Here is a 27,507-nt window from a genome sequence, read left to right as displayed (position 1 = left end):
CATTCTACTGCTTTTTTCCTCTCACTTGCACACAGTACTGATCTCCTCTCACACTTCAGATTTTTTTGGAGGGGAGGGGATCACATACACGACTGACTTGACCCCCGACCCCTGCCTTCTTACAGCTCTGGTGAGGCTCCATGGGACAAGCAAGAGAAAAAAAAAAGAAAAGGACGCCCTGAAGGGCGTCGAAGTGTTGAGTTGTGGATGTGTTGTTGTTGTCAAGTGGGCCATGTGGGGATGGGTGGGGCCTGTCGTGGGGGACGTGAGCTCACGCGGGCAGCTTTCCTCTCAACCAATCCCTGCCTCATTTCTCTGACGTGAGCCCCGCCCCTCTGGATACACCCTTTTGTGCAGACCCCACCTCACACACAGCGCATCCCCCCGCCCTCACACACACACACATTTCACGCTCCCTACCCGGTCATTGCGGGGAATTTTCCACTAGGCCGAGAAGGAAAGCCGCAGCCAGCTGCGCTTCCCAGTGGGCACCACGCTCTTGTTGTCTTGTTTGTTGGCCTTATTTTTTCTCTCTTGGCACAAGTGTTCAAAACCACGAGCACTCCCTCTCCCGGATCACTTTTTCCACTCGCTCGTCTGCGGCGTCCATTCATGCATGAGCACACCGAGCGGCAGCGGGCCATGTGCATGTGAGCATGTGAGGCCCTGCGCTTATGTAAGACCCCCGCCCCCTCCTGTCCCGGTGCACATACGTGGGCCCGCAAATCAGGTCAGGCGAGGACAACGCGCCCAGACAGCTCAACTGCGACGTACACTTCAGTACAGTACAAAGTGTTTACTGCAATACTCTCACGCGCACGACTGAAGCGCTAACGCATCGGCGAAACGCACTCACACAAACGACTGATTTTTATGCCGCGAAACGGTCAATGTTGTTGCCCCCCGGGAAGGCCCTTCATTCATCTGAAGCAAAGCAATAACGAGGAGAACAGGATGTCCTTCAGGCAGCTTGCTGAGTTTTTAGTGAATCAGATTTTAGCACAACTACTAAGCGGCCTGTTTGGGTACATGAACAGAATTGGATTCACTTCCTTTTGATGCCGATTGCCAAACTGCTGTATGTCCATCATTCATGAGAGATGATGGGGAGTGATTTTATTGATGAAATATTGTTTTCAGGGCTGCTTAGTAAATGATCATTGGAGCTTTTCACACACACGTCTTACTCTGCAAAAAAAAAAGAGAGAAAACAGCAGCACCAATGTGTCTTTGTTGACAGGGGCTCTCAGATAGGCAACGAAGCAGGTCTTACGCTGAGCGTACAACAATAAATTGCACGTAGAGTGATTATGGCGCAGGAAGGCATATTTGGTAAGGTGCCCCGTGTTTGAAGAGCTTATGTGGGACTTGAGAGGAATGAAAACATCTTTGTGCTGGAAGCTTCTCAGGCAATAACACACAGACACGCGTGCACACATACTGGGGTTGAGGGGGGGGCACCCCCTGTTAAAAGTACAACTTAACAAACTTTGGCCAGCCGCTGAAAAAAATCGAATGGAGGTGGTTATCATGTTTATTTGCTCCACTATGAAACACTTTTATGAATTTAAAATCAAGATGTAGTCATAAAAATAATGACAATTTGTATTCATAAAAATGCCATTCAAAATTCGTTTGTAAGCAGTGAGGGCGCCATCTCGTGGATGAAACCAAAGTCAGTTTGCCCACGACATGTCACGCTTTCGTATTTCCGCCCAGACCGGAAGCGGAAGTTTTTGGCCGTATCCAGTAATGTGCTAGCATGGATTGTTAGCTTCTGTTCAGACCAAGCGAGTAAACGAGACCCGAGCAAGGATGGCAGACGTCGACGAACTCTCCCAGCTCGAGTTTTTATCTTTGGTGTCCAAAGTGTGCACGGAGCTCGACAACCATCTTGGAATCAGTGACAAAGATTTAGGTTTGATCACCACGCCGAACAATCGAGCTAGCTCGCTAAAGCTAACTTCGCTCCAGCTAATGTTGACTTGTCTTGCTTATTCAAGTTCGGAGTTAGCTGTTTTTTGTGTGTGCGACTCGCCTACGATAGAAGAGTAATAAGGTGCTTGCTTCAGAAAACAACGTGTATGCAGAAAATTGGTGAAGATTGCACGACTGTCTGTGTCCTATGTGTTGTGTTATTTTTGTTATTTTGACTTCAAAATGGCGCCGCGAGAGTGGCTGCCTTTCCAGCAGCTCCTATATTTTGTTGTTCTACGTCTTCCTTTCATAACTTTGCTGCTGTGAATTGGGAATTTCTCCATTGCGAGACAAATAAAGGTTTTCTTATCTTGTATTTCAGCTGAATTCGTCATTAGCCTCGCGGAAAAAGAACCTACATTTGACGGCTTTAAAGCTCTACTGCTGAAAAATGGAGCCGAATTCACAGTAAGTTCGTCTCATCAAATTTGTCTCATCACATGTCAAATGTTGATCGTGAAGTTGCCGTTGACCCCATGGCGTTGTTTGGCAGGACTCCCTCATCGGCAACTTGCTCAGGCTTATTCAGACAATGAGACCACCGTCCAAATCGTCCACAAGTAAAGGTGGTTTGTCATTTTTCCCCTCAGAGAAATTCTGTCACATTAGTTAAATTCTCACTTATGTTGGGTTAAATGGCCCGAGAAGAGCAATAACCTTAATTTCCTGTCGACATTCAGCGTTGTCTAGACATTCACTGTGTTGCTCTCTGAAATGACACGTGAAAGAAATACACTAAAAAAGATGCCTTGACGTTGCCATCACAGCCTCTGAAGCTCAGATGCCAAAGTCAGAGAAGGACAAGCTGAAGGAGCTGTTCCCTGCGCTTTGCAGACCAAACGAAGCACCGCCGGTATGAGCTTGACAACACGACTCACCCACTGATCACGTGACGTGTGATCCGAGAGCACCGAGTGTTTGTGTTTCCTTAGAAACTCCTGGACGAAGAAGACGTGAAGGTCGCGTCTGATGCCATGAAGGAGCTGGAGATGTTCATGCCGAGCGTGAGCGGCACCGATTCCAAAAGCGATCGGAGCCGCACGGAGAAGAGCAGACGCCGTAGTCGGAGCAGAAGCCGGGACCGACACAGACCTCGGGACAGGGACCGCAGGAGGCATCACCGCTCCCGTTCGCGCTCCAGGTCCAGATCTCGCTCCAGAGACCGCGATCGCCCCAGAGACCGCGAGCGCTCCAGGCGCCGCGAGCGGTCTTCCCGCTGGAGCGAGCGCTCACCGAGCCCCCGCAGAGATCACGACCGAGACTGGAAGGACAAACACGTGGACCGCCCGCCCCCGGAGGAGCCCTCTGTGGGTGACATCTACAACGGAAAAGTCACCAGCATCATGCAGTTTGGATGCTTTGTCCAACTGGAGGGCCTCAGGTCTGTGACTGCTCTGCCAATCTGCGCGCTTCACACGGAAGCGGTCTCCCGTGGCTATTTTTACATGCTCCTTCCTGTTTTGGTGTCCTTTTGAAGCCGAATTTGTCTGATAATGTAAACTGCGTGACAAATCAAATGTACGCCGCAGGAAACGTTGGGAAGGTTTGGTGCACATTTCGGAGCTGCGACGAGAAGGCCGAGTGGCCAACGTGGCCGACGTGGTCAGCAAAGGGCAAAGAGTCAAGATCAAAGTCTTGTCCTTCACGGGCTCCAAAACCAGCCTCAGCATGAAAGTGAGCGAGGGGAACAAGGCCGTTATGAGCAAGACGTCTCGGCACTCGTCGTCAACGGCTGTCATCCGCCTTTTTCAGGACGTGGACCAGGAGACGGGTGAGGACCTGAACCCCAACAGGAGGAGGAACGTGGGCCCCGACGGCAGCGAGGAGGTGAACATGAGGAACCCCGACGGGCCCAGCAACCTCAACCTCGGCCCCGCCCGCGAGCTGGAGCAGGATGACACGCTTGAGAGGAAGAGACTCACCAAGATATCGGATCCAGAAAAATGGGAGATCAAGCAGGTTGGTTGGAACATGTGGAATACACGACAGACCGAAATCGAGCGGCAAAAATGGCTGACAGACTATTTGATCGAGAGAGAAAAATGCACCGAAAGTCCAAGGGCACATCTGTGACAGTAAACTCTTGATTGCCTGTGCTTTTAGTCATCGCAGTCACTGCCGCCGTCTCGAATAACGGTTCATTATTCCCTCAGATGATCGCCGCCAACGTTTTATCCAAAGAGGAATTCCCCGATTTTGATGACGAAACGGGGATCCTTCCCAAAGTGGACGACGAAGAGGGTAACGAAACATCTCAAAGTCCGCTCAGAAATCGCATGAAGGCGTTGCGCTCACGCCATCTGTCGTCACGCTTTCCCCAGATGAAGACTTGGAAATCGAGCTGGTGGAAGAGGAGCCGCCGTTCCTGAGAGGACACACCAAACAGAGCATGGACATGAGCCCCGTCAAGATTGTCAAGGTGCACTGATGCTGACGCTCCTGCGGGCGAGACGGTCTTTGATGTGAAGTTTGCCCCGGGCGGCGCGCCCACGCCGATGAACATTTCCGTATGCTAATGTATGTGTGCGCGCGCAGAATCCCGACGGTTCGCTGTCCCAGGCGGCCATGATGCAGAGCGCTCTGGCCAAAGAGCGCAGGGAGTTGAAGCAAGCGGCGCGCGAGGCCGAGATGGACTCCATCCCCATGGGCCTCAACAAACACTGGGTGGACCCGCTGCCCGACGGTAAGCGGCGCCGCCGACTTGCAGAGATGCAGACGGACCGGATGGATTACACATGTGAGGCGCTGCGGTGGAAATGTGCCGTCAGTTGAGATGTCCAGGACACGATAAGACGGAAGTTGCATCGCGTACGTCGGAAGACTTGGCTGGAGCTTTTTTCAAAGTGCAGATCCACAAAAAAAAAAGTGAAATCTGCTCATAAAATGGATGTGATGTCAATTGTAGAAGGGAAACGAATCAGTCCCATGATTTCATTTTGTTTAAACATTTTTTAGTATTTAAAACCTCGTTCAAGTGGGTTTGGAAAATGATTTCTCTTCAAACAGACAATCATTCTGTTTCAATTGAACTTGATGAATGCACCCATTGGAAAATATGTGTAACCGTTTTGTGCTTTATTTACTCCGAGTGACGCTGTGCGTTCCGTTGCAGTTGACGGCAGGCAGATAGCCGCCAACATGCGCGGCATCGGCATGATGCCCAACGACATCCCCGAGTGGAAGAAGCACGCCTTTGGCGGCAACAAGGCGTCGTACGGAAAGAAGACTCAGCTTTCCATCCTGGAGCAGAGGGAGAGTTTACCCATCTACAAACTGAAGGAGCAGCTCATCCAGGTTGCTTTGCGCCCTCGCCCTCGTTCGACTCCCGCCCTGGCTTCGACTCGCCCGCCGAGCTCTCGTCTTCTCGTCGCAGGCCGTCCACGACAACCAGATCTTGATCGTGATCGGCGAGACGGGCTCCGGGAAGACCACGCAGATCACGCAGTACCTGGCGGAGGCGGGCTACACCACGCGTGGGAAGATCGGCTGCACGCAGCCTCGCCGCGTGGCCGCCATGTCCGTCGCTAAGAGGGTCTCCGAGGAGTACGGCTGCTGTCTTGGACAGGAGGTGCGCGTCGCACGCCCTTTCCGGTGGCCGGACCCCCGGCGGCGATTTTACGGCCCGCTTCCTGTTTTGAAACCTCGTGTCCATAGGTGGGCTACACCATCCGCTTTGAGGACTGCACCAGCCCCGAGACGGTGATCAAGTACATGACGGACGGCATGCTGCTGAGGGAGTGTCTGATTGACTCGGAGCTCGGTCAGTACGCCATCATCATGCTGGACGAAGCCCACGAGAGGACCATCCACACCGACGTCCTCTTTGGGTTGCTCAAGAAGGTTCGTGGCACTTTTTGTTTTGTTTTTTCTGCAGCATACTTTCATATGCGTGTCGTCATTGATATTATTTTCGTGTTATTTATTACATGATCAAAAACACTGCCTGAAATCGGTTTATTCGACACTGCCAGTGACTAGTTCAATGACTGTATTCCCATTTGTGGTTTTCTCACATTCACCGTATCGTGAGACCACATACAAATATTGCGACATTGTCTTTTTTTTTTGCAAAAAATAAATAAAATGGCTGCCGTGGTGATTTCGATCGGCAGACGGTGCAGAAGCGGACGGACATGAAGCTGATCGTGACGTCGGCCACGCTGGACGCCGTCAAATTCTCGCAGTACTTCTACGAGGCGCCCATCTTCACCATCCCCGGCAGGACGTACCCGGTGGAGGTGCTCTACACCAAAGAACCCGAGACCGACTACCTGGACGCCAGCCTCATCACCGTCATGCAGATCCACCTGACCGAGCCCCCTGGTATGTCACTTGTGCCCCCCCCCCCCCCTCCCTTCCAAACCGTCAAGTCATGACGTCCTCCTCCTCCTCCTCCTCCTACAGGCGACATCCTGGTCTTTCTGACCGGGCAAGAAGAAATTGACACCGCCTGCGAGATCCTCTACGAGCGCATGAAGTCTCTGGGCCCCGACGTCCCCGAACTCATCATTCTGCCGGTTTATTCCGCGCTGCCGAGTGAAATGCAGACCAGGATCTTTGACCCGGCGCCGCCGGGCAGCAGAAAAGTACGTTTAGCCATCGACCGGAGTGACCACTTGATTATTTTGAAGCCCAGAACTCCAGTGTGTCGCTTGAGAATAAAGTAACTTTGAAAAAAATCCTCTGAGAAACTCAGCAATACTGTACGTAACTCCTGATTTATTTTTTAATCAGAGGTCAAGTCGCTGCTCCGGAAAGTCTCCGCGTGCATTCTCTGAACTTAGTTTGTTCCCGTTAGGTTGTCATAGCAACCAACATCGCCGAGACGTCGCTGACCATCGACGGCATCTACTACGTGGTGGACCCCGGCTTCGTCAAGCAGAAAGTCTACAACTCCAAGACGGGCATCGACCAGCTGGTGGTGACGCCCATCTCGCAGGTGGCTTGCGGCCCCCGCCGGGACTTCCCCTAAACCCGAGCTCGTCATTAAAACGCGTCTTGAACTCCCACAGGCTCAAGCGAAGCAGAGGGCGGGCCGCGCCGGCCGGACGGGTCCCGGCAAGTGTTACCGCCTCTACACGGAGCGAGCGTACAGGGACGAGATGTTGACCACCAACGTGCCGGAGATCCAGAGGACCAACCTGGCCAGCACGGTGCTCTCGCTCAAGGTACACGCGGGCGGCCGCCGCACGACGAGGTCGCGTGGATGCCATCGGCACCCGCGCGCCGAACACCATTTGTGCCCTGTCTCCGGCAGGCCATGGGCATCAACGACCTGCTCTCTTTCGACTTCATGGACGCTCCCCCCATGGAGACGCTGATCACGGCCATGGAGCAGCTGTACACCCTGGGCGCGCTGGACGACGAGGGGCTGCTCACGCGACTCGGAAGGAGGGTAAAAGGCCGCACCGCCGGCAATGTTCTTTGGTTGGATTTTCGCCGATGGCTGACGTGCGCCGGCGTCCCGTGCAGATGGCCGAATTCCCTCTGGAGCCCATGTTATGCAAGATGTTGATCATGTCCGTGCATCTGGGCTGCAGCGAGGAGATGCTCACCATCGTCTCCATGTTGTCCGTGCAGAACGTCTTCTACAGGCCGAAGGCGAGCCGCCGCCAGATCTCCCTTCTTCGGAATTGACGTATTTGTTATCGGCGTTTCTCATAAACTGTTTTATTTCTTGTGTGTGCGACACAGGACAAGCAGGCCTTGGCGGACCAGAAGAAGGCCAAGTTCCATCAGCCCGAGGGCGACCATCTCACCCTGCTGGCCGTCTACAACTCGTGGAAGAACAACAAGTTCTCCAACCCTTGGTGCTACGAGAACTTCATCCAGGCTCGCTCGCTCAGGAGAGCGCAGGACATCCGCAAGCAGATGTTGGGCATCATGGACCGGTACTGTCATGACACACGAGCACTGACCGAGTGAAGAAAATGGATTCATGGCTCGGCCCGAATTCATCAAATCACGTCATCGTCTCAGAAGCTTTTAAACGCTGCTTCTCAGACACAAGTTGGATGTGGTGTCCTGCGGCAAAGCCACCGTGCGGGTCCAGAAGGCCATCTGCAGCGGTTTCTTTCGCAACGCCGCCAAGAAGGACCCTCAGGAGGGCTACAGGACCCTCATTGACCAGCAGGTGGTCTACATCCACCCTTCCAGTGCTTTGTTCAATCGCCAGCCTGAATGGTGAGCGGAGGGGGGGGGCGAGGGGGTTCAAATTGTTTTTTTTCTCTTTGAAATATTTGTCGGATATTTTAAAACGAGACTATTTAGATTTTCCAAAACAAATATGAAATGTGATTAATTTCCTCTTATGGAAATTGGAAACTGTTGTATGGAAAAATATTTGTTTGCATTTTTATATTGCTTAGATTTTCCGTTTTTGTGTTTTATTTGATGGGATCTCATACATATTCGGAATAATAATAAACGACTGCAGTTGACTTACCTCATTTACGTGCTACACATCTTTTTAATGTCACTTTTTTCAAGATAAAATCCTCAGCTTTTTTTTTTTTCTTTCTAAGCTTTTTTTCATAAACATGTTTTGCCTCGATTGGACATTTTTTATTTTTAATGGGGTGACCGCATTCCCTTTTTGTCCTCAGGGTCGTCTACCACGAGCTGGTGCTGACCACCAAGGAGTACATGCGCGAGGTGACCACCATCGACCCGCGCTGGCTGGTGGAGTTTGCGCCCGCTTTCTTCAAGGTGTCCGACCCGACGCGCCTCAGCAAGCAGAAGAAGCAGCAGCGCCTGGAGCCTCTCTACAACCGCTACGAGGAGCCCAACGCCTGGAGGATCTCCAGAGCCTTCAGGCGACGCTGACCACTTTTTTGTCAGGGTAGTCGCTGTGCTGACTTCACATTTAGTTTTTTTTTTTTTTTAATTCCCGTCTTAAAAAAAAACACAAAAAAAACCCATACAACTGTAAATTTTACCTTCATTATTTTCAACATTTCATGTTGTGCTCATCATATGATGAAGTCACGCTTATGTTTGCGAGAAAATGTATACGATCCAAAAATATTTTTTTTTCTGTGAATAGTAATTTGTTTTCCCGTTCTTGCTCGTCAGTCTATAAAATTGTTTCTTTTTTGAATACAAAATGGCCTTAATGTTTTTTGGGGCAAAATGGAGGAGTGGGGACAAGTAATTTACAATGATAAAAGAAATTATAGAATCACTTTAAGGTATTTCATGTGAAATACGCAGGTAGCTTTAAATATTTAGTTTTTAATGATTTTAGTCCCATCTATTTTTTCCTTAGCGTTCCGATAGTTACATTTATTTCACCTGTGTGACCACAAGGGGGCGACGTTAGTGCGGCCGCTTGGTTTCAGTTTAGCGTAGATGAAGAGTCACTTCCGTGTCATGACAAACGAGTCGAACCAAAATGGCAGCGCTGGATGACCTGAAATGTTTGGAGTATTTATCTTTGGTGTCCAAAGTGTGCACGGAGTTGGAAAACCACCTTGGAATAAGCGAAAAGGATCTTGGTATGCCACAATTTATTAGGTAACACGTTTTAATGTTGAAGGTTTTGCTCACATGTTCTTGTTCGCTAGCTGAATTCATCATCAGCCTAGCAGCCAAACATCCAACATTTGGGGAGTTTAAAGCTGCCTTGACACAAAATGGAGCCGACTTTACGGTAGGTTTCGTGTAGAATTGACAATTTTAACATTTCAGACAGTTGTTGGTCAACGTATTGTGTTGTTTCTTTCAGGAAACGCTCACCACGAATTTATTTCGGATTATCAAAACCATGCAAGCGTCAACGACTCAAGGTAGACATTTTCTTCCTTCTCTGTAATGTTTTTACCATGAATATTGTTGCGGGTATTGAATATGGTCTTTGTTTCCCTACGGCTCACAATAGCACATCAGCAAAACCCCAAGAGCGAACGAGACAAGCTGAAAGAGAAATATCCTGCTTTATGTAAAGCAGATGATCCCGTGTGGCGGGTATGGCACTGCCCTCTATGCTCAAACAATGAATAAACTTTCTTGCATCCACTTTATATTGAAGTCAGCCCTGAAAATCCTGACATTCGTCTCTTGTTGGAAAAAGCAATATTGAAATTAGTTTGTGACTTTCTGGCCTTCAGATGACATCATGTCAAGACAGTAAAAACGATGAGCAAGTTGCCGCAGCAGCCATGAAGGAGCTGGAGATGCTCATGCCTCACTGTGCACCTGGGCGAGTTTCCAATAAAATTGCATAAACACCCCCCATCACCACCACCAGGCATATTAAAGATTCACCCATTTTCTGTGGCTTTTACCTAAATGAGGAATTGAAATGTCACTTTGTCATTCTCTCAGCACAAACACAACATTGCACAGTGCCAGAAATAAAGACGCAAGCAAGGTGAGCACTCAGAAGTCGCATGGTCTCAAGTTGACAGACTGTGACGGCGATGCGTCACGCAAGCGGCGACGGAAACGACCGTCCCGCTGGAGTGTCCCACCGCCGAGCCCGTCCCGAGATGCCGCCCGGGAGGAGGTGATCCCGCAGCCGAAACCCATCGAGCGGCCTCTGTCTGACGTTCCCGTGGTGGGCAACATCTACTGTGGGAAAGTGTCCAGCGTCATGCAGTTTGGATGCTTTGTCCAGCTGGAAGGTCTTAGGTATGCCCCGGTGTTTGTGGAATTATTTTTATTTTTTGTCAACCTTTTCTGACCACTGTCATGACCTGAAAGTTCAAGTCCTGCTCTGAAACAAACCCCAGGAGAATTATTGTTTCCACATCCTGCCCAAAACTGTAGAAAATAAACCAAAAAAGCGGAAGAGGAACAAGAAAATTGATGAGAATGTCATTGTCGGGGGTAATTTTATTTTATGTATGCAGGAAGCGCTGGGAAGGCCTGGTGCACGTGTCGGAACTGCGCAAGGAAGGGCGAATAGCAGATGTGTCGACTGTGGTTAGCAGGGGACAACGGGTCCGGGTCAAAGTGCTGTCCATGACCGGAACAAAGGCCAGCCTCAGCATGAAGGTCTGTCCCAGTCGGAGGAGGACGAGCGACAAAAAAGAACTTTGACAGAGCTGGAAACGTTGTTCCAGGACGTCGACCAAGAAACCGGAAAGGACCTGAACCCCAACCGCAGGAGGAACTTTGAAATGGGCGCAGGTGCCGGGGACGATGCCCTGAGGAATCCAGACTTTCCCATGGAGGTTTGCATTGTGGAGAGCGAGGAAAACCCCAGTGCGCAAAAGCGAATGGCCAAGATCACCGACTTGGAAAAATGGGAGATCAAACAGGTCAGCGGTCATCAAAGACAAATCATTAGAATTAATCGATCAAGTAGATTCCTCATTCCGATTCCAAACAGTCTCCCCTTCCTCATCCAGATGATTGCCGCCAACGCGCTCCCGAAGGAGGAATACCCGGAGTTTGATGAAGAAACTGGAATCCTTCCCAACTTGGACGACGAGGATGGTAGGCGTGTTGCCGGTTATTTTTTGCCCATTCACGTGACCGCGTGATGACATGCCGATCACGTCAACAGACGTGGACGTGGAGATCGACTTGGTAGAAGAGGAACCGCCCTTCTTGCGGGGTCAGACCCGGTGGAGCACCAGCATGAGTCCTGTCAAGATCGTCAAGGTGCATTCTGATCATATTTCTAGAAAATAGCTTGAACGAGGTTACCTTTTAATGGGGACATTTTGTGGATATTTCAATCTTTGTACGCAAGTAAAGTAGAACCTGGGCTGAAATGACCTTATCACATTCAATAAAAATAAAGGTGATGTTTACTTTAAAAAATGCATTCATAATTTATATTCATATTGTTTTTCTGTGTGCTGAACTGTAGTTCTTAAGTCTTTTTTTTTTTTTTTGAAAGGCAGAATATTTGTTTTGGATCTCATGAGCAAAGTGGCCAATGATTGTCCATTTTCTTTGTTTTTAGAATCCCGACGGCTCGCTGTCACAGGCGGCCATGATGCAGAGCGCCCTGGCCAAAGAGCGTCGCGAGCTCAAGCAGGCGGCCCGCGCAGACGAGATGGACCGCATCCCCACCGGCCTCCACAAGAACTGGATTGACCCCATGCCGGACTGTAAGCACCGCGGCGTGCGATTTAGCGCAGGGAGCGACTGCGAGCCGGGCTCACTCGCTGTCCTCCCCCCTCGCAGACGACGGGCGGCAGATTGCCGCCAATATGCGCGGCATTGGCGTCCTGCCTGCTGACGTTCCTGAGTGGAAGCGGTACGCCTTCGGGGGCAAGCAGGTGTCCTACGGCAGGAAGACGGAGCTGTCCATCATTCAGCAGCGGGAGAGCCTTCCCATCTTTAACCTCAAGCAGCAGCTGGTTCAGGTCCGCAAGGCCGCTGGCGCAATCAGGAAGTCCCGCCCTAACTCGCTCATTTTCTCTCCTTCGCTTTCCGCAGGCCGTCCACGACAACCAGATCCTGATCGTGGTGGGCGAGACGGGCTCCGGGAAGACCACGCAGATCACGCAGTACCTGGCGGAGGCCGGATACACGGCGCGCGGCAAGATTGGCTGCACGCAGCCCCGCCGCGTGGCCGCCATGTCCGTCGCCAAGAGGGTCTCGGAGGAGTACGGCTGTCGGCTGGGCCAGGAGGTGAGAGCGAAGCCGCCTGTCGTGCGCACAGTGTCCACCGGGTGGCAGAAGACTACTTTTACTTTGGGCTTTGCAGCCCCTGAACTACAAATTCATAACAAAAAGCCGCACGGTACAGACAAGTCCATTTGAATGAAGTCAGTGTACTAACTAGAATGAAAGACACAATTTTAGCAACGTGCTCGTTTGTAGGTGGGCTACACGATCCGTTTCGAGGACTGCACCAGCACGGAGACGCTGATCAAGTACATGACTCACGGAATGCTGCAGCGGGAATGCCTGATCGACCCCGACATGAGCCAGTATTCCCTCATCATGCTGGACGAGGCCCACGAGAGGACCATCCACACGGACGTCCTCTTCGGGCTGCTCAAGAAGGTAACCCCCGCGCGAGGTCTCAGCCATGCAAACAGTTGGGACAACAGTCGTTAGCGTGCCATGCTCCCCGGGCAGACTGTGCAGAAGCGCAAAGACCTGAAGCTCATCGTGTCGTCGGCCACGCTGGATGCCGTCAAATTCTCGCAGTACTTTTTCGAGGCGCCCATCTTCACCATCCCGGGGAGGACGTTCCCGGTGGAGATCCTCTACGCCAGGGAGCCTGAAACGGACTACCTGGACGCCAGCCTCATCACTGTCATGCAGATCCACCTGACCGAGCCCCCCGGTACGCTCAGTCGCTACCCGGTTGCCATTTTGTTCATTTAAAAAAAAGTTTTTGCTACTTTCAATGACGGGCAGCAGACGGTGTCCAAGCTCGGAAGAAATCCGAAGTCATTTGTACTCCAAGTCCAAGAGTAGCTGAGAGAAACTCCAAATCTAACCTCTTTGTGTTGGGATTGTGCTTTGTTGATATTGTGAGAGGAACCTTGACGACCTGCAAGGCCAAGCGTTCCCAGTTGAAGAACATGAGCGATGTCAATTCCAATCTCCCCTCTCCAGGTGACATCCTGGTGTTTCTGACCGGGCAAGAGGAGATCGACACGGCCTGCGAAATGCTCTTCGAGCGCATGCGGATGCTGGGCCCCGACGTTCCGCAGCTCATCATCCTTCCCGTCTATTCGGCGCTGCCCAGCGAGATGCAGACCAGGATCTTTGATCCGGCCCCACTCGGCAGCAGGAAAGTGAGCACAAACTACTCGATGAAACAATCGGGGATGTTGTTTCACGGGCGGATTGTACAGCCTTACGTCAGCGGTTAATGCGACCCAGCGCATCGGTTGAACACATGGGAGTGTTTGATCGTGATGCCGACCGCTAGGTGATCATCGCCACCAACATCGCCGAGACGTCGCTGACCATCGACGGCATCTACTACGTGGTGGACCCCGGTTTCGTCAAACAAATTGTTTACAACTCCAAGTCAGGCATCGACCAGCTGGTGGTGACGCCCATCTCGCAGGTTTGTCATCCTCTGGAAATGACACGAGATTTTGCAAAAGATGCACTCTAAATAATAGGACTCCCGCCCTTCCACATTACCCTTAAAATGCACCTTGCAAATTTCCCCAGTGTGGGACAAATAAAGGTTATCTTATCTTAAACCCCCCGCTGCGTACTCATGTCGATAGGTGGCCCTCAAAATATTCGCATTCACTCCATGCTAGCAGGCAAACGCTGTCGTATCATCCAGGCGCAGGCCAAGCAGCGTTCGGGCCGAGCGGGCAGGACGGGTCCCGGCAAGTGTTACCGCCTCTACACGGAGCGAGCGTACAGGGACGAGATGTTGACCTCCAACGTGCCGGAGATCCAGAGGACCAACCTGGCCAGCACGGTGCTCTCGCTCAAGGTACACGCGCGTTGTGACGTGGATGGAAAGGAAAACAAATGTTCCGAAATGGCATGCAGCCTAGTACGGCATGATTCAAAATGTTCACCAGGCCATGGGCATCAACGACCTGCTGGCCTTCGACTTCATGGACTCTCCCCCCATGGAGACGCTGATCACGGCCATGGAGCAGCTGTACGCCCTGGGCGCGCTGGACGACGAGGGCCTGCTCACGCGACTCGGAAGGAGGGTAAAGGCCTCCGCCGCCGCCGGAAAGTGGTTTCCCTGAGCGCGCGGTGCGTTTTCTCCATTTTCTGACGCACGTACGCCGGCGTCCCGTGCAGATGGCCGAATTCCCTCTGGAGCCCATGTTATGCAAGATGTTGATCATGTCCGTGCATCTGGGCTGCAGCGAGGAGATGCTCACCATCGTCTCCATGTTGTCCGTGCAGAACGTCTTCTACAGGCCAAAGGTACAACATGCTCAACATGTGCGACCAAAAAAAAAAAAACTCCATCACGTTGTAAACATTGTCAGATCGCATTGTGACCCCCCCCCCCCAAAAACCCCCCCCCTACATATACAGGTATATATATTTTTTGTTACAAAGAATTGTGTCCCAACATTTTATGATTCCTTCCAAAATGTCACATTTTTTTCAATTGATGAAATATCAACGTGCTCCAGACGTCATGTCATAAGTCATGTAACAGGCTACAAGTCTTTTTAAAAGTCGTCATATGGTAGGTCACATCTTGCTTCAAACGATCTGACTGCAAATCATGTCATCCTAAAAGTGGAATCCAGTGACACATTTGCAAATCAGCTGTCATGTGAGGGCTGTCAAAAATATTGTAGGATGGAAATGTCAGTTCGCTAGTCATGCAATTTTTGTTTTGCCGTAAAATATGTCACAGAAGCAGAAAACGTGTGCGGCGTCTTTCGTTGGCAGGACAAGCAGATCCAGGCGGACCAGAAGAAGGCCAAGTTCCATCAGCCCGAGGGCGACCATCTCACCCTGCTGGCCGTCTTCAACTCGTGGAAGAACAACAAGTTCTCCGGCCCCTGGTGCTTCGAGAACTTCATCCAGGGGCGCTCGCTCAAGAGAGCGCAGGACATCCGCAAGCAGATGATGAGCATCATGGACAGGTGATTCATTCCGTCGGCCAGAGGGACGCTCAAAACGCCCGCTTTTCGACGTCCGTTCCACAGACACAAGCTGGACGTGGTGTCTTGCGGCAAGTCGACCATGCGCGTCCAGAAGGCCATCTGCAGCGGTTACTTCCGCAACGCCGCCAGGAAGCACCCCCAAGACGGCTACCGGACCCTCATCGACCAGCAGGTGGTGTACCTCCACCCGTCCAGCACGCTCTTCAACCGCCAGCCGGAATGGTAAGTTAGCATCAAACCAAAGGTTGTTTTGGGGTTGTCGGGGTTTTTTTGGGGGTTTTTTTCTCTCTCTTTCCCTCAATCAGTTGACTATCTTGAAAACGTTTCATTTGAGTTTTTGTGAGTATGTATGGCCTGCTTGATGAGTGCAAATTAAAAACGACAATTGTCAAAGCACACCATTTTGTCAGTTGTCATGAATTGTGATAACCTTGGTTGGCACGAGCACATCGGCGCTTTGGACTTGTGACACAGCAGTTGGTTTGAATGCTGATGATGGCGCCGCTATTGTCCAGGCTCGTCTACCACGAGCTGGTGCTGACCACCAAGGAGTACATGCGCGAGGTGACCACCATCGACCCGCGCTGGCTGGTGGAGTTTGCGCCCGCTTTCTTCAAGGTGTCCGACCCGACGCGCCTCAGCAAGCGGAAGAAGCAGCAGCGCCTGGAGCCTCTCTACAACCGCTACGAGGAGCCCAACGCCTGGAGGATCTCCAGAGCCTTCAGGCGACGCTGACCACTTTTTTTTTTTGCCAGGGTAGTCGCTGTGCTCACTTGACACTTGACACTTTTTATTCCCATCTGCAATTTTTTTTTTTTAAATGACAGTAAATTTATGTGTGTGAGAAAATGCTTATTTGATTTGTCAAGAGTAAAAAACATGGATTGCATCCAAAAAGGTTATTTTTTTTTCTTCTGTGAATGTTAATTTGTTATGGTTCTTTAAGTCTATAAAATGATACATAATGACATGAAAATCTTTGAGGTGACTTGAAGGAGGAACTGGTAAGTCTCAGAGCCATGCCCCGAAAGACTCATTTGGGCCTTCTGTTGAGTCTGCAGACAGGAAAAAGAGAATAAATGCACAGAGAACAGATTTAGTCTATTTCAAAATGATACCTTGCTTCCAGAAACAAGGCAATCCTGACATTTTCTGTTGAGGGTGCAAGCCTATGAACAGAAGGAGGTTGGCTCGGATTGGCCGACGTGACGTCAGGCTAGCAAATGAATTGGAGTCAGGTGTGCAGAGGGGCAGAAATCGAGCGCGGCGCACAGCTGCGGCAAGATGGCGGCCGAGTGAGCACACGAGCAAATGTTTGTCGCTTGTCGTCCTTTCCCACGATGTCCTTTTGTTTGTTGCCTGATTTGCAGCGTAGGAGGTTGGACTGCAGGACGCCACGACCCGTTCGCCTTTCCCTTGATGTAGTACATTGTGCTCTTCGTTTCTCTTGCCACGTTTTCAACTTTTTGGGGGTTTGTTTTAAAGCTGGCCAGCTTTAAAACAATTGTCTATGTGCTTGGGAATTGAACGATGAAAGGTTTTGGTTTGTTTGTTTGATTGACCAAAGGTTTGAACATGGCATTTTCTCTCAGGTGGTACGCACTTATTTCTCGGATTCATGTCTGGTTTGATGAAGTTTACTGTCTTGGTCAAAAATGTTGGGGCCAATATGTCCTCATATTGGCCCCTTCAGCCAATATGAGGAAGCCCAATTGCATGTCTAACCCCCCGCCCCCTTTGCAGGTTATTCACCAATGTCCTTCGCTGTTCTATAAAAGTGAATCTTATTGTGGAAGCCTGAATTGTTTCACGAATGCACATTTTCAGCCCTTTCTGCTCCAAACACAGCCCAAAGTACATCTTTATCCGTCCACTTGCGGGCTGCGAGAGGCAACAAGATCCATGAGGCGAGAGTAAGAGAACAAACGGTTTGAGCAGTGAAAAATGCAGAACCAGAGTGTTTCTCTCTTTTTTTTGCAGTGTGAAGTCGCTATTTGGGGCAGGATGCGCCAGAGAATTAGAGCAGCATGAAGACGAGAGCCGGACAAAAGCAGTCTGCGTGCTTCGGAGGGTGGAAGAGGAGCCCGATGAATTGGAAGAGCGTGCGGAGGTGACAAAACACATGGCAATTGAATAACGAGGGGCACCTGCAAAAATGTTTGACTTTTTGGGTTGCAGGGCTCACATGGAGCTGAATGGGCTGAGAACACGGAGCAGTTCCACAAACGAAGCGAAGCACCGATGAGCATCATCCGTCCACGGGCAGCCTGGAAATGCTGAACATAAGGGGCCAGAGTACTTATGTGAAACAGATTTTTTTAGATTTGTTTTTAATCCCATACATCCACTTTTTCTATTTTTATTTTTTTTGACAGGAACAAATATTCTGAATAAAAGCACATTCTCCAAATTTGAAATATCTGTTCTTTCCCAATACAACTTTCCCTCCATTTCGGGTGTTTTTGTTGCATTTTGAAATCAAAATTAATCTGCCATTTAATAAAAGTTCAGGTTTAGTGATAATGTTGGGGGGGGGTTATTTTGACATGTTTTTATTTATCTGAAATAAATTCTAAACAGAAATTATTCTCAGAAATTCACACTGTTTCACACTTCTTTGTTTGGTCCAAAAAGGTGTGTGTGTGTGTGGGGGAAATAGAGAGCAATATCAGATTCAAAAGTTTTAATACAACACTACAAAATAAAATCAACCTCCATTACACAAAACAAATGTTTGTGTATTGGCGTGAGTATCTCCACTTGAGGGTTTTCTCTATTAAAAAAAGATTTGGACTTTTTTCCCCCCAAAACAGAACATTTTCTTTCAAATGAAAATACTGGTTTTCAACATGGTTTTTGTTCCTTTCATGCATGAAAAAGTTTATTAAACGCGTAATGTAACTCAAAATGCGGAGACCTGAAAAACTGTTGGAGTTTCGGGGAAAAAAAATCCCTAAACGGTGGATCTCATCATTTACCACAGGTGACGCTCGGTGTCCAAAATATCAAGACGGAATGACAGGAAGTGAGTGCGCGAGCAGCTCAGAGACGTACGCATTGTTTTTGCCGAGCAGCGCCGTCTTCATGCGCCTCAACGCCGCCCTCACCTCCTCCTCCGTCATGGTGGAGGCGGTGAGACACTTGGCTTCCTCAAGGAAGTCTTGAATCAAGTCTTCTCCGACCTGGTGGGAGAAGACGGACAGAAGTGAGCCCCGAGTCAACCTTTGCAAATTCCATCTGCCACAGGAAAACTGAACACTTTTTTGTGGCAACCGATTATTCGTCCTCATAATTAAAACAAAATGAAAAGATTTAAATAATTTCTTAGGGGTCCCTTAAGACTTACAACACTTAAGATATCCATTAATTTTCGAGAAAGTGTGATTGCAACAACCTTGCAATCACAAGACCCCCTCAAAAGTAGCCAATTTATTCCATTGAGAGGTTAGCGTCACCCCCCCCCCCCCCCAAACTCGAATAGTTACTTGTTTGTCGCTGCGTCGCTTCTTGGCCTCGGGCTCGTCCTCTCTGGGAGACGCCGCCGACTCCTGAAACTCCTCCAGTTCCCGGGCCTTCTCCTTGGCCATGGCGACTACCGATGGGGGGAAACAAGCCAACTCTGCCACGTGGATCCCGAAACTCTGGTCGCACACACCTGCCAGAAAGTTGTAATAAATAAAAAAATTAATAAGTAAATAGCACATGATGTGAGCCTTTAAGGGGCACGGCCTGGTGAAAGACATCGGAAGCTGTCGTCACTCATCAAGGGCATCGGCGAATGCGGCTCACCTCGACCGCATGCAAATTCAATCAATCAACGTGACGCCTCGCAAGTGATCCTTTAAGATGAGGCACTTGCCAGTCAAGACGAGTTGTCGAGTCTGTTGCTTTTGCAGTCCAGGATTTCATGGCACAATATTTCCCCGAATTCCACAAGACTTGAGCCGGCGTGTAACCTCGTCTCACCAGCGAGACGCATGTGGAGCATCGATTCCCCCGCGTCAACAAAAGAGCCCTGTGATGAGCGCTACGTCACGCTGGATGACGCACGGCTCAATCAAGCGTGCGCACACACCCGGCCACTCGGCAGATAGCGGTACATACATCTATTCACCTTTATGCGCACACACACAGAGCCGCATGGAAAGTGAAACATTTGAGCGGGTGTCTTCATGCTCAATGAAGTTTTTTCACCGCACCGCAACCACACACTCACTTCTGGACACTTCGGCTGAACCATAAATCGAATTCAAATCGACAAGCATTACTTGATACGGCTGGCGCTTAAGAAGTGCGGTTCTCACGTTCACTGGACCCGCCATTGTTGCATCAACGGAAGTGATCAAGCCGCAAATGTGTTTGCAATTATTGTGCTAAACTTATTTTTCAACATGGCTCAAGCCTTCCGCTCCCCAAGAAAGAAAAAAACGGAAGCTAACTTGTTGGTTGGAGACCGACCTGGCTTGACTCTGTAGAGCATGGTGAGCGTGTTCTGGGACGTCAGCGCCGTGACGTGCAGGTTGCGCACGGCGGGCCGCTGCGCCGCCAGCGCCGTCAGCTCGTGGAAGTGCGTGGCGAACAGACAGAAGCAGCCGATCTCGGCGGCCACGTGCTCGCTGATGGCCCAGGCCAAGCCGAAGCCGTCGTAGGTGGACGTGCCACGGCCCAGCTCGTCCACGATGACCAGCGACTTCTCCGTGGCGGAGCTGCAACCAAGAACCGGGACGTTACGGCCGGGGATCGAGACGGCGGCGACGGAGGGCGGGGTCCTACCGCAAGATGGCCGCCGTCTCCAGCATCTCGGACATGAAGGTGGACACGCCCTTCACCTGGCTGTCTCCCGCCCCCACCCGGGCAAGGATGCCGTCAATCACGCTCAGCTCAGCCTCCTCGCACGGCACGAAGCAGCCGATTTGTGCCATCAAAGCGATGACGCCGACCTGACGGATGAACGTCGACTTTCCGCCCATATTTGGGCCTGAAGACCAAATGACGGACGTATACTTGGTTAACAAATCCTGAAAATGACTTTTGGTCATATGCTAGTTTGGGCTTTGTGATTGGCTGAAAGGGCGCAACAGAAAAGCATTTTTATTTTAATTTTTGGAGAAAAAAATGTACATCTTTTCAAGGTGAGCCCTAAATGGCTGGAATATTTTTATAGGAATCATTTTGGAAATCTGTGCATGTGTGGACAGAGCTCCAAAGGGCAACAAATTACACTTCCTACTAAGGAAGGAATCAGGACTTGTCCTAAATGTGTGGGTTTTTTCTTTTTTTGGGGGGGGGGGTTGTTAGACAGGAGACAACTGGTTGGATAATGATGTAAACAAACGAGAGCACGCACTCACCTGTGATAATGTAGAAGCTCTTCTGCCCGTGCACAAACGTGACGTCGTTGGGTATGAAGCAAGTGTCGGCGTCCGTCTCCATGCAGGGGTGGCGCGCTTGCCGCAGCTCCAGGCGACGGGGCCCGTCGGGCAGCAGGCGCGGACGTACGTAAGGCACGGGGGCGGAAACCGACGCCGTGGCAAAGCTAACCACAGCGTCCAGTAGCGCCACGACATCTCCAAGGGTCTGCAGAGGGTCCACGTAGCCTAGTTCAAGTTTTTAAAAAATACAAATTAAAAATGCCCATCGTCGCATGAATAAAAATAAACGACCGGAAATGATCTACAGTCAGAAAAGTCCACGATGCTTCCGGTGGATGTCCGGTTGACTTTCTTTCTATTTCAAGAAGCTGCTCGCCAACCATCACATGGATGACGCGCGTCAAAACACACGCCACGGATTCCGCACCTGAGGCAATGTTGATGATCTCTTTGACGATGGCATTCTGCGCCTCCTCGTACTCCTCCCTGCTGCGGCCGTAGTCCTCGTTGAGCGCGCTCAGCTTGCTGAGGACAAACGGCAGGTCAGATCAGGCAAAGCGGGCACCCACGCACAAATACAGACATGAAAAAACACACACATCAAATGAGATTGAGGAGCGTTGACTCATTTGGCCCAAATATTTCTACCTCCTCCCACCTCAATAACTCTGGCGATATGAGACAGCCAGATTTATTTCTGTAAGCACCGTGCCCTCCAGCGTCATTTTTTTATGTGGGGAGAGAGACTCCAGAGCCGGCAAATTCCACGCAAAACTTGTTGGTCAAACAAGATTTCCCAGAGTGAAGGAGCTCAATGGAGCACGTGTGGTCGTTTGACGTAAACGAGAGATGTCACTGGAGTCGTAGTTGTTGGTTTTAGTGCGGTCAGTTTCAAAAGTGACTCGAAAGGAATGAATAGTCACCGTTTTGGATGATATTCACTGCGGGACTTTGTTTGAAATCACATTGGCAAAGAAATGTGTGCGGTGTCAAAAAAAAAAACGTGCGCGCTTCCAACCCTGCGCACGTCACATCACGGACACGTTGCGTTCACGTCAGAAGTCGCGTTTGTTTTTGTAACGCGAGACGCGGGGAGGCACACCAACCCGTTGGTGAAGCGCACACCGTTCTTCTGCACGTCCAGTGTGGTGAACGTCTTGTTGTTCCTCAGGTTCTTCTCCTCCTTGCAGGTGACACGCAGGTAGAAGCCCAGCACGCCGCTCGACTCCAGCTTCACCGTCTTGCCAGCGTCCAAACCTGTGATGCCGTGACCGGTTTCAATGTGAACGTTAGCTCTGTCGTGCAAAGTGTTTGAAATTTATTGCAGACACTTCAAAGATATTTTCCATCCATATTATTGCGAGATAATGATGTCGCCCGGAGGTTGCCACGCATGACCCATTTATTTTCCGCCCAGGGCCACCATGACAACGCGCATTGACATGCCGCGTCTTGTTTGACGTCATGGATTGCTGTCCAACGGTTTGGGACAAAACGTCCATTTGACCGCGAGGCCAAGAATTTAGAAGTTATGCGGCGCCACGGCACATGGCTGCTCCACACTTTAATCGCGTTATTTATGTATGACCTGCGAATGCACCCGCCACCCGAGCGTGCCGTAGTCACCTAGCTCCCTTGCCGCGGCATTGAGCACGGCCTGCATGCTTTTCTCCATGGCGTCCATTTTCCCCCGAAGTTCACTCAACACGGGATCGAATGAGGCTTTCACCAGGAACTCGTGGTGTTCAATCTGCAAAAGGGTTGAAACAGTCAGCGTCGCGAGCATCAAGGCTTTCAGCGAGACACTATTCAGATAAACATTACGTACGTTGTCATTCCGCGACCCGAGATGACGCCTCAAATTAAATTAGAAACCCAGACATGGTCGTAAACGGGGTCGAAATCTCCGATGAACTCAACGGGGCTATGGCAAATGATGACCATACCAGGTGCAAAAAAAATCCCCACCCAATCAAAAATCTGTGCCGGGACACGCATGCTGCCGAGAGGGCGCAGCCAATCAAGCACGGACCGCTCTCCTTCGACAAATGTCGTGGGGCAAAACGCTGAGAACTGTCCACAAGGACAAAAAACACCATATGACAAAACAAATGAGCAAGAAAATGGAACAAATTAAAACACGGCAGAGCTCTTGAAGTCAGCTCCCAACGAGGGTTTATCTCGGAGTAACTGATTTAAGAATGCCCCAAGTGTGAGAAAGCCGCACCTGGTTCATATCCAGGGTGGTCTCGATCATCTCCTGGTACTTGCTGAAGTCACCCTGTAGGTCTCTGAGCGGGGAGATCAAGACCGCCTCGAGCAGGACCTCGTGGTTGCCTAAGGGAATAAGCACCAAATCACATGCTGTAGAGGAGCGAGCGGCGTGCATGACAACATGGACACATTCATGACTTATCACCCTTCGTTTTTTCCCCCGGGGAGAAAACAAAACATTCGAATTGGAAATCAGTTTTTTTGTTTGAAAGAAAATCGCAATATTTTATTTTCAGGCTCTCTTTTTTGAAAGATGATGGAGAAAAAAACAAACAAAAAAGAGGCCAAAAGAGAGGTTTGCCATCGACCGAGTTTGCTACCCGAATATCTATCCAGTGCGGTGATGAGTGCGGGGATTTGGTCGACGGCCTGGTGCACGCGGTAGCAGTCCTGTAAGGTGGCGCTGCGGCGGTGGAACTTCTTGGCCAGTCGCTGGAGGTCAGGGAAGCGCCGCAGAATGTCCTCCTGGCACGTCTGCCTCAGCTCTGAATCGCACACCAAACTCTCCACCAGGTCCAGCCTGCACGTTTGCAAAATCTCCTAAGACAACCGTGCACATCATTTTGTTCGCACCAGTGATGGAAAAAAACGCCAAGACATTACCTCTCCTCGATTTTAGTCGCGTCCAGGAGCGGCTGCTTAATCCACTGGTTGAGCAGCCGCTGGCCCTGAGGTGTGCGACACTTGTTCAAAAGTCCAGCCAGTGAGTGAGCCCCGCTGGTGTCATCGGGTGCACCCTGCACAAGAGGCAAACGTGTCAACAACAACAACGACAAAAAAAAACCACCACAAAATATGCGAGCGGGTGTTGGGGCCCACCTGGAAGAGGTTGAGCGCCCTGACAGCAGCACTGTCCAGCCTCATGTACTGACCCAGCTCCAGTGAGGTCAGGCTGAAGGAGTTGAAGTTGGACTCGTCGGAGAGAAGCTCCAGGTAGCGCACCACTGCGGCCAAGCAGGACATGGCCACCTGCCCGGGAAACCGCAACAAAACAATCTGGTCTCATTCAACTAAATCGCCGTCGCCTATTGGGAAAAGCGGAATAGACCGCCGGCCGACGTTGACAAATTCTCAAACATCGCAGCCCGTCAAAAAGACCGCACCCCTCCCCCTCGTACAAAACGCTCAAACACATCGCACCCTTCATTGACAAGAGCGCGGCACAACTGATCCTCCGTTGACGAATTGGGCCAGCGATGGCTCAAACACCCCACTGAAAAATCATTCCGACATGCATGTTATTACGCAAAAATCAATTTCACACGATTTGCGATTGCCTGGCAACCAGTTGAGGGTGCACCCCGCCTACCGGCCGAAGACGGCTGGGATAGGATCATGGATGGATTGCGATTAATAATTGAGATTCTTCCAAAACCATGGTGATTTGAAAATGCCTTCCAAATTCTACCAGGTGGATTTTAATCCAATTAATTGGTCAGCGCCTTGGGTGACCACGTTGTTTTGAAATGTGCTCTAAAAATCAATCTGGATTTCACGTTTGCAGGTTGCACCGCGAAATCTCCTCGAGGGACACTTTCCAGCATTGGTCCGCCGCTGGCCCTCACCTGTTTGTCGAGCTCCGGGAGGGTGTTGCTGGCCACTGTCTCTCCCCGTTTGGCTCTCAGCAGCCTGTTGAGGTCCTGGACCACGTCCTTACTATTGAAGTCTGTTCGCTTCCTCTCCGACACCAGCACGCCCCCGCGCTGCACCACCTGCACATATTTATTTTTGTATCACATCGTGCTGTATTCATTTTGAATTCTATCATATTGTATTTTTTTGCATTTTTGTATTCTATCATAGCATGCTTCGTGCTGGACCGGATATATTTTTGCAGCGCAAGACACATTTTGTATCTTATTTTTCTATACTGTATTGGCGCTTATCTTCTGTATTTCTTAGTATCATCTTTTTGTTGAATGGTACCCTTGTTTTATTGTATCAATTTTTACTTGTTTTGAATTATACCGTGTTATATTTTGTCATTTATTTTTGCAGAGCTTGATTGGAACACTTTCTCTTGAACTCTTTCACTTTCAGGGGAAACAAAAAAAAATCTCAAGGAAAAAACAAACCTCCCGTAGCTTGCTGCCCTCTCCTTGAGAGAGAAGACACTCCTTGGGGCCGACCTGTATGAGGAGCGACTCGAGGTTGGAAAAGACGTCGTTGTCGGGGAACTCGCACACGCCCATGGTGCGTTGCGTCGCATCCACGTAGCCCACAGCCACCACGCCGGAGGCGGCACGCACAGCGACCACACCCGTGCAGCCTTCAGCACCATTTCCGCCGCCAAACAGAATCTCTTCGAACTGGGTGAGGTTTCCTGGAGAGGCCTAAATGAAGTGGGAGAGATCAACAATTCAACAAACAAAATCTCAGCCTGCTGAGATGGCTGAAAATTGGTAGATTGATGTCCTTCATTCTTTTCCCACAAACGTCATAGCAACCTGAATACAGTGGTTTCAAAGAGTCGGGGGACATGACAGGTATTGGATTAAACAGCAACGGTGAGAGGTAGCGAGACAGTGGTATTATTTATCCCGTGAGAGATATTAAACTGGAAATTAGCGGGGGGGTTTACACACACATCCTTATTTTTACGTTACGTCCTAATGTGTAGCACGTTTGCTTAAACTGTAGACACAAACCTTGAACTCAATCTTCCAGTCATGCTCCTTACTGTTCTTGCTGTGGTTCCTATACACCTCGACGCGGTACTGCCTGACGAGAAGCAGGTCCTTCACAAAAGCCTCAAAGTTGAGCTTGCTCAACACCACGCTGTCCAACTTACGACTCCCTGGCGACCGACACGTGTCCAAATTAAACATGTGCACACGTTTTGGAACGAAGAGACGAAAGCAGGCCAAAAAAAGCAGCTGAATTAGTCTGTTAGCATGTCTCTGGCTGATGCTAAGCTACGCGCCGCTAGCTTACCGGAGCCCAAGTGCTTGATGACGGCGTTCGTCTTGAAAACTTCTTTCGCGGCGAACGTTGCGTCTTTCCCGTGAACCGTGTAGTACTCGCTGCGGTCGAATATGCGGAAAGTTGTCTCCGGTTTCTCCGGCATAGAGAAGAAGAAGTTGAGGAAGGCGTGTTCGGACGCGCTGTCCATGGACAGGTTTTGCTTTGGCTGAACAGCCATGCTGCAATTTCCCGCCACGGCAAGTGAGCCCAAACAGGAAGTGACGTCGCTTTTCAATGTGCACATTTAAAATAGGAAGCTTGACTGGATGTGTTGCAAATAACTTCAATTAAATTTTGCCTTGTCAAAATTAATGTTCGAGATATCTGTGACTAACGCCAGTTTGAAATAGACAATCCAAATCTCATGAGTCAGAATTCCAGTTCAAGAAAACTGTAATTAACCTCAATCAAAGATGTCCTTAACTCATGTTTTAGTCGGTGAAATAATGTTATGGACATCTGTAACTGGAACTATGACGAGTCAAAAAGACGTCTTGGATATCGCAAATTAGTTGCAGGTATCATCCTCTGTGAATTACAGATATATGCAACTGAATTGGGTGGCACGGTGGATTCCGGGGTTAGATTCCAACCCGGGCCTCCCTGTGTGGAATTTGCATGCATGTCCTCCCCTATGCATGCGTGGGTTTTCTCTGGGTACTCCGGTCAACGATAGTTTTCAGCAAAGTGAAATGTGTTTGATTGCATGCCCCTGCGTTTCACCTTGTTAAAAAAACAACAACAAAAATAAACCCACTTTGAACTGAGAGCGATCCACTCAACATAAGAGTGCGCTGTGCAGAGGAGATCAAATAAAATGTGAAAAATCATCCGTGCGGCCGTAGCTAATATTCCCAGGGTCAATGTCATTACTGAGACAGTGGCAACTATTGTTGTCTGTCCGGTGCCTCTTGAGTAATTCATATTCATGATAGCGCTGCACACACGTTCATCTCTGTGTGAACACTGTGTGGAAAAAGGCAATGAATTCTTTATCATTTTCCAGGAAACAGTGCCACGGAAAATATCATGAGGCACACGGCGTGTCAATCAAATGCACCCTCTGCGAGACATTGAGAAATGTCATTGGTGTGATGCGCGGAGTTTGGTAAGCATGTGATGGGTCGCAGCAAAGACTGGATAACGCCACATAAAATTTCGATGGGAACATTTTGATAGGAACAAATTTGAAACAGCGAGGCAAAAAGGATTTCTAATAGCATGTTTTTCTGATAACCCTCATACTTCGCGGCTCTGTTGAGAAAATACCTTCCAGCTTTGGAAAGCCCTGGTCTTTGATTTGAGTGCCGTGCTCGCAACAAACGGAAGGGGGGGGGGGGGGGGGTTCAAACCCGAGAGACGAACTGGCTTCGCTGAGTCATCACAAACAACGA

At 49.9% G+C, this 27,507-nt stretch overlaps 3 protein-coding genes across 5 annotated transcripts; 2 read left to right on the top strand and 1 right to left on the bottom strand.

Annotated features, from left to right (window-relative positions):
• The first annotated feature begins 1,737 nt into the window (after positions 1-1,737).
• dhx8 (DEAH (Asp-Glu-Ala-His) box polypeptide 8) lies at positions 1,738-9,083 on the top strand. The gene is made up of 22 exons (XM_086138741.1): positions 1,738-1,918; positions 2,300-2,385; positions 2,471-2,543; positions 2,745-2,830; positions 2,910-3,358; positions 3,507-3,651; positions 3,730-3,936; positions 4,131-4,218; positions 4,299-4,396; positions 4,513-4,660; positions 5,090-5,271; positions 5,351-5,545; positions 5,632-5,817; positions 6,090-6,300; positions 6,382-6,563; positions 6,776-6,916; positions 6,990-7,145; positions 7,235-7,372; positions 7,450-7,578; positions 7,672-7,868; positions 7,981-8,160; positions 8,583-9,083. The coding sequence occupies exons 1-22, from the start codon at positions 1,816-1,818 to the stop codon at positions 8,800-8,802; spliced, it is 3,600 nt and encodes a 1,199-aa protein (XP_085994867.1). The 5' UTR covers positions 1,738-1,815; the 3' UTR covers positions 8,803-9,083.
• A 232-nt stretch (positions 9,084-9,315) lies between these two features.
• LOC147190175 (ATP-dependent RNA helicase DHX8-like) lies at positions 9,316-18,103 on the top strand. Of its 2 annotated transcripts, XM_086137746.1 has the most exons (25): positions 9,316-9,473; positions 9,543-9,628; positions 9,704-9,764; positions 9,857-9,942; positions 10,086-10,177; positions 10,303-10,608; positions 10,830-10,974; positions 11,043-11,240; positions 11,331-11,418; positions 11,489-11,586; positions 11,894-12,041; positions 12,118-12,299; positions 12,373-12,567; positions 12,760-12,945; positions 13,021-13,231; positions 13,507-13,688; positions 13,826-13,966; positions 14,198-14,353; positions 14,445-14,582; positions 14,677-14,805; positions 15,286-15,482; positions 15,546-15,725; positions 16,019-17,416; positions 17,484-17,613; positions 17,682-18,103. In XM_086137746.1, the coding sequence occupies exons 1-23, from the start codon at positions 9,371-9,373 to the stop codon at positions 16,236-16,238; spliced, it is 3,528 nt and encodes a 1,175-aa protein (XP_085993872.1). In that variant the 5' UTR covers positions 9,316-9,370; the 3' UTR covers positions 16,239-17,416; positions 17,484-17,613; positions 17,682-18,103. The 2 variants fall into 2 exon arrangements, with proteins under 2 accessions (XP_085993872.1, XP_085993871.1); XM_086137745.1 differs by having other exon boundaries at positions 16,019-17,613.
• msh2 (mutS homolog 2 (E. coli)) lies at positions 16,418-27,481 on the bottom strand. 2 transcript variants are annotated; one of them, XM_086137748.1, is made up of 17 exons: positions 26,084-27,481; positions 25,798-25,946; positions 25,225-25,482; positions 24,715-24,861; positions 23,969-24,118; positions 23,753-23,886; positions 23,470-23,669; positions 23,103-23,212; positions 22,502-22,625; positions 21,982-22,132; positions 21,303-21,400; positions 20,855-21,100; positions 20,277-20,481; positions 19,962-20,209; positions 18,989-19,158; positions 18,558-18,685; positions 16,418-16,558 (listed from the first exon to the last, which is right to left on the bottom strand). In XM_086137748.1, the coding sequence occupies exons 1-17, from the start codon at positions 26,355-26,357 to the stop codon at positions 16,537-16,539; spliced, it is 2,814 nt and encodes a 937-aa protein (XP_085993874.1). In that variant the 5' UTR covers positions 26,358-27,481; the 3' UTR covers positions 16,418-16,536. The 2 variants fall into 2 exon arrangements, with proteins under 2 accessions (XP_085993874.1, XP_085993873.1); XM_086137747.1 differs by lacking the exon at positions 16,418-16,558 and having other exon boundaries at positions 18,172-18,685; positions 26,084-27,479.
• Between the last annotated feature and the right edge of the window lie 26 nt (positions 27,482-27,507).

Source organism: Hippocampus guttulatus, chromosome 19 (assembly GCF_054856545.1).
Source record: "Hippocampus guttulatus isolate MCC_2025c chromosome 19, RoL_Hgut_1.0, whole genome shotgun sequence".
Classification (NCBI taxonomy): domain Eukaryota; kingdom Metazoa; phylum Chordata; class Actinopteri; order Syngnathiformes; family Syngnathidae; genus Hippocampus; species Hippocampus guttulatus.
This window is presented reverse-complemented; position numbering and strand designations above follow the sequence as displayed.

Bases quoted from the DNA above. Each gene is read 5' to 3' on its own strand.
- dhx8 (XM_086138741.1), top strand. From the start codon at position 1,816: ATGGCAGACGTCGACGAACTCTCCCAGCTCGAGTTTTTATCTTTGGTG. The intron at 4,661-5,089 runs GTAAGCGGCGCC...GTTCCGTTGCAG, and splicing joins GGTGGACCCGCTGCCCGACG to TTGACGGCAGGCAGATAGCC. The intron at 8,161-8,582 runs GTGAGCGGAGGG...TTTTGTCCTCAG, and splicing joins TTCAATCGCCAGCCTGAATG to GGTCGTCTACCACGAGCTGG.
- LOC147190175 (XM_086137746.1), top strand. From the start codon at position 9,371: ATGGCAGCGCTGGATGACCTGAAATGTTTGGAGTATTTATCTTTGGTG. The intron at 9,474-9,542 runs GTATGCCACAAT...CTTGTTCGCTAG, and splicing joins AATAAGCGAAAAGGATCTTG to CTGAATTCATCATCAGCCTA. The intron at 12,300-12,372 runs GTCCGCAAGGCC...CGCTTTCCGCAG, and splicing joins TCAAGCAGCAGCTGGTTCAG to GCCGTCCACGACAACCAGAT.
- msh2 (XM_086137747.1), bottom strand. From the start codon at position 26,357: ATGTGCACATTGAAAAGCGACGTCACTTCCTGTTTGGGCTCACTTGCC. The intron at 24,862-25,224 runs GTTTGTTTTTTC...AAATATGTGCAG, and splicing joins AGGGCAGCAAGCTACGGGAG to GTGGTGCAGCGCGGGGGCGT. The intron at 20,210-20,276 runs GTAGGACCCCGC...TCTTGGTTGCAG, and splicing joins GAGACGGCGGCCATCTTGCG to CTCCGCCACGGAGAAGTCGC.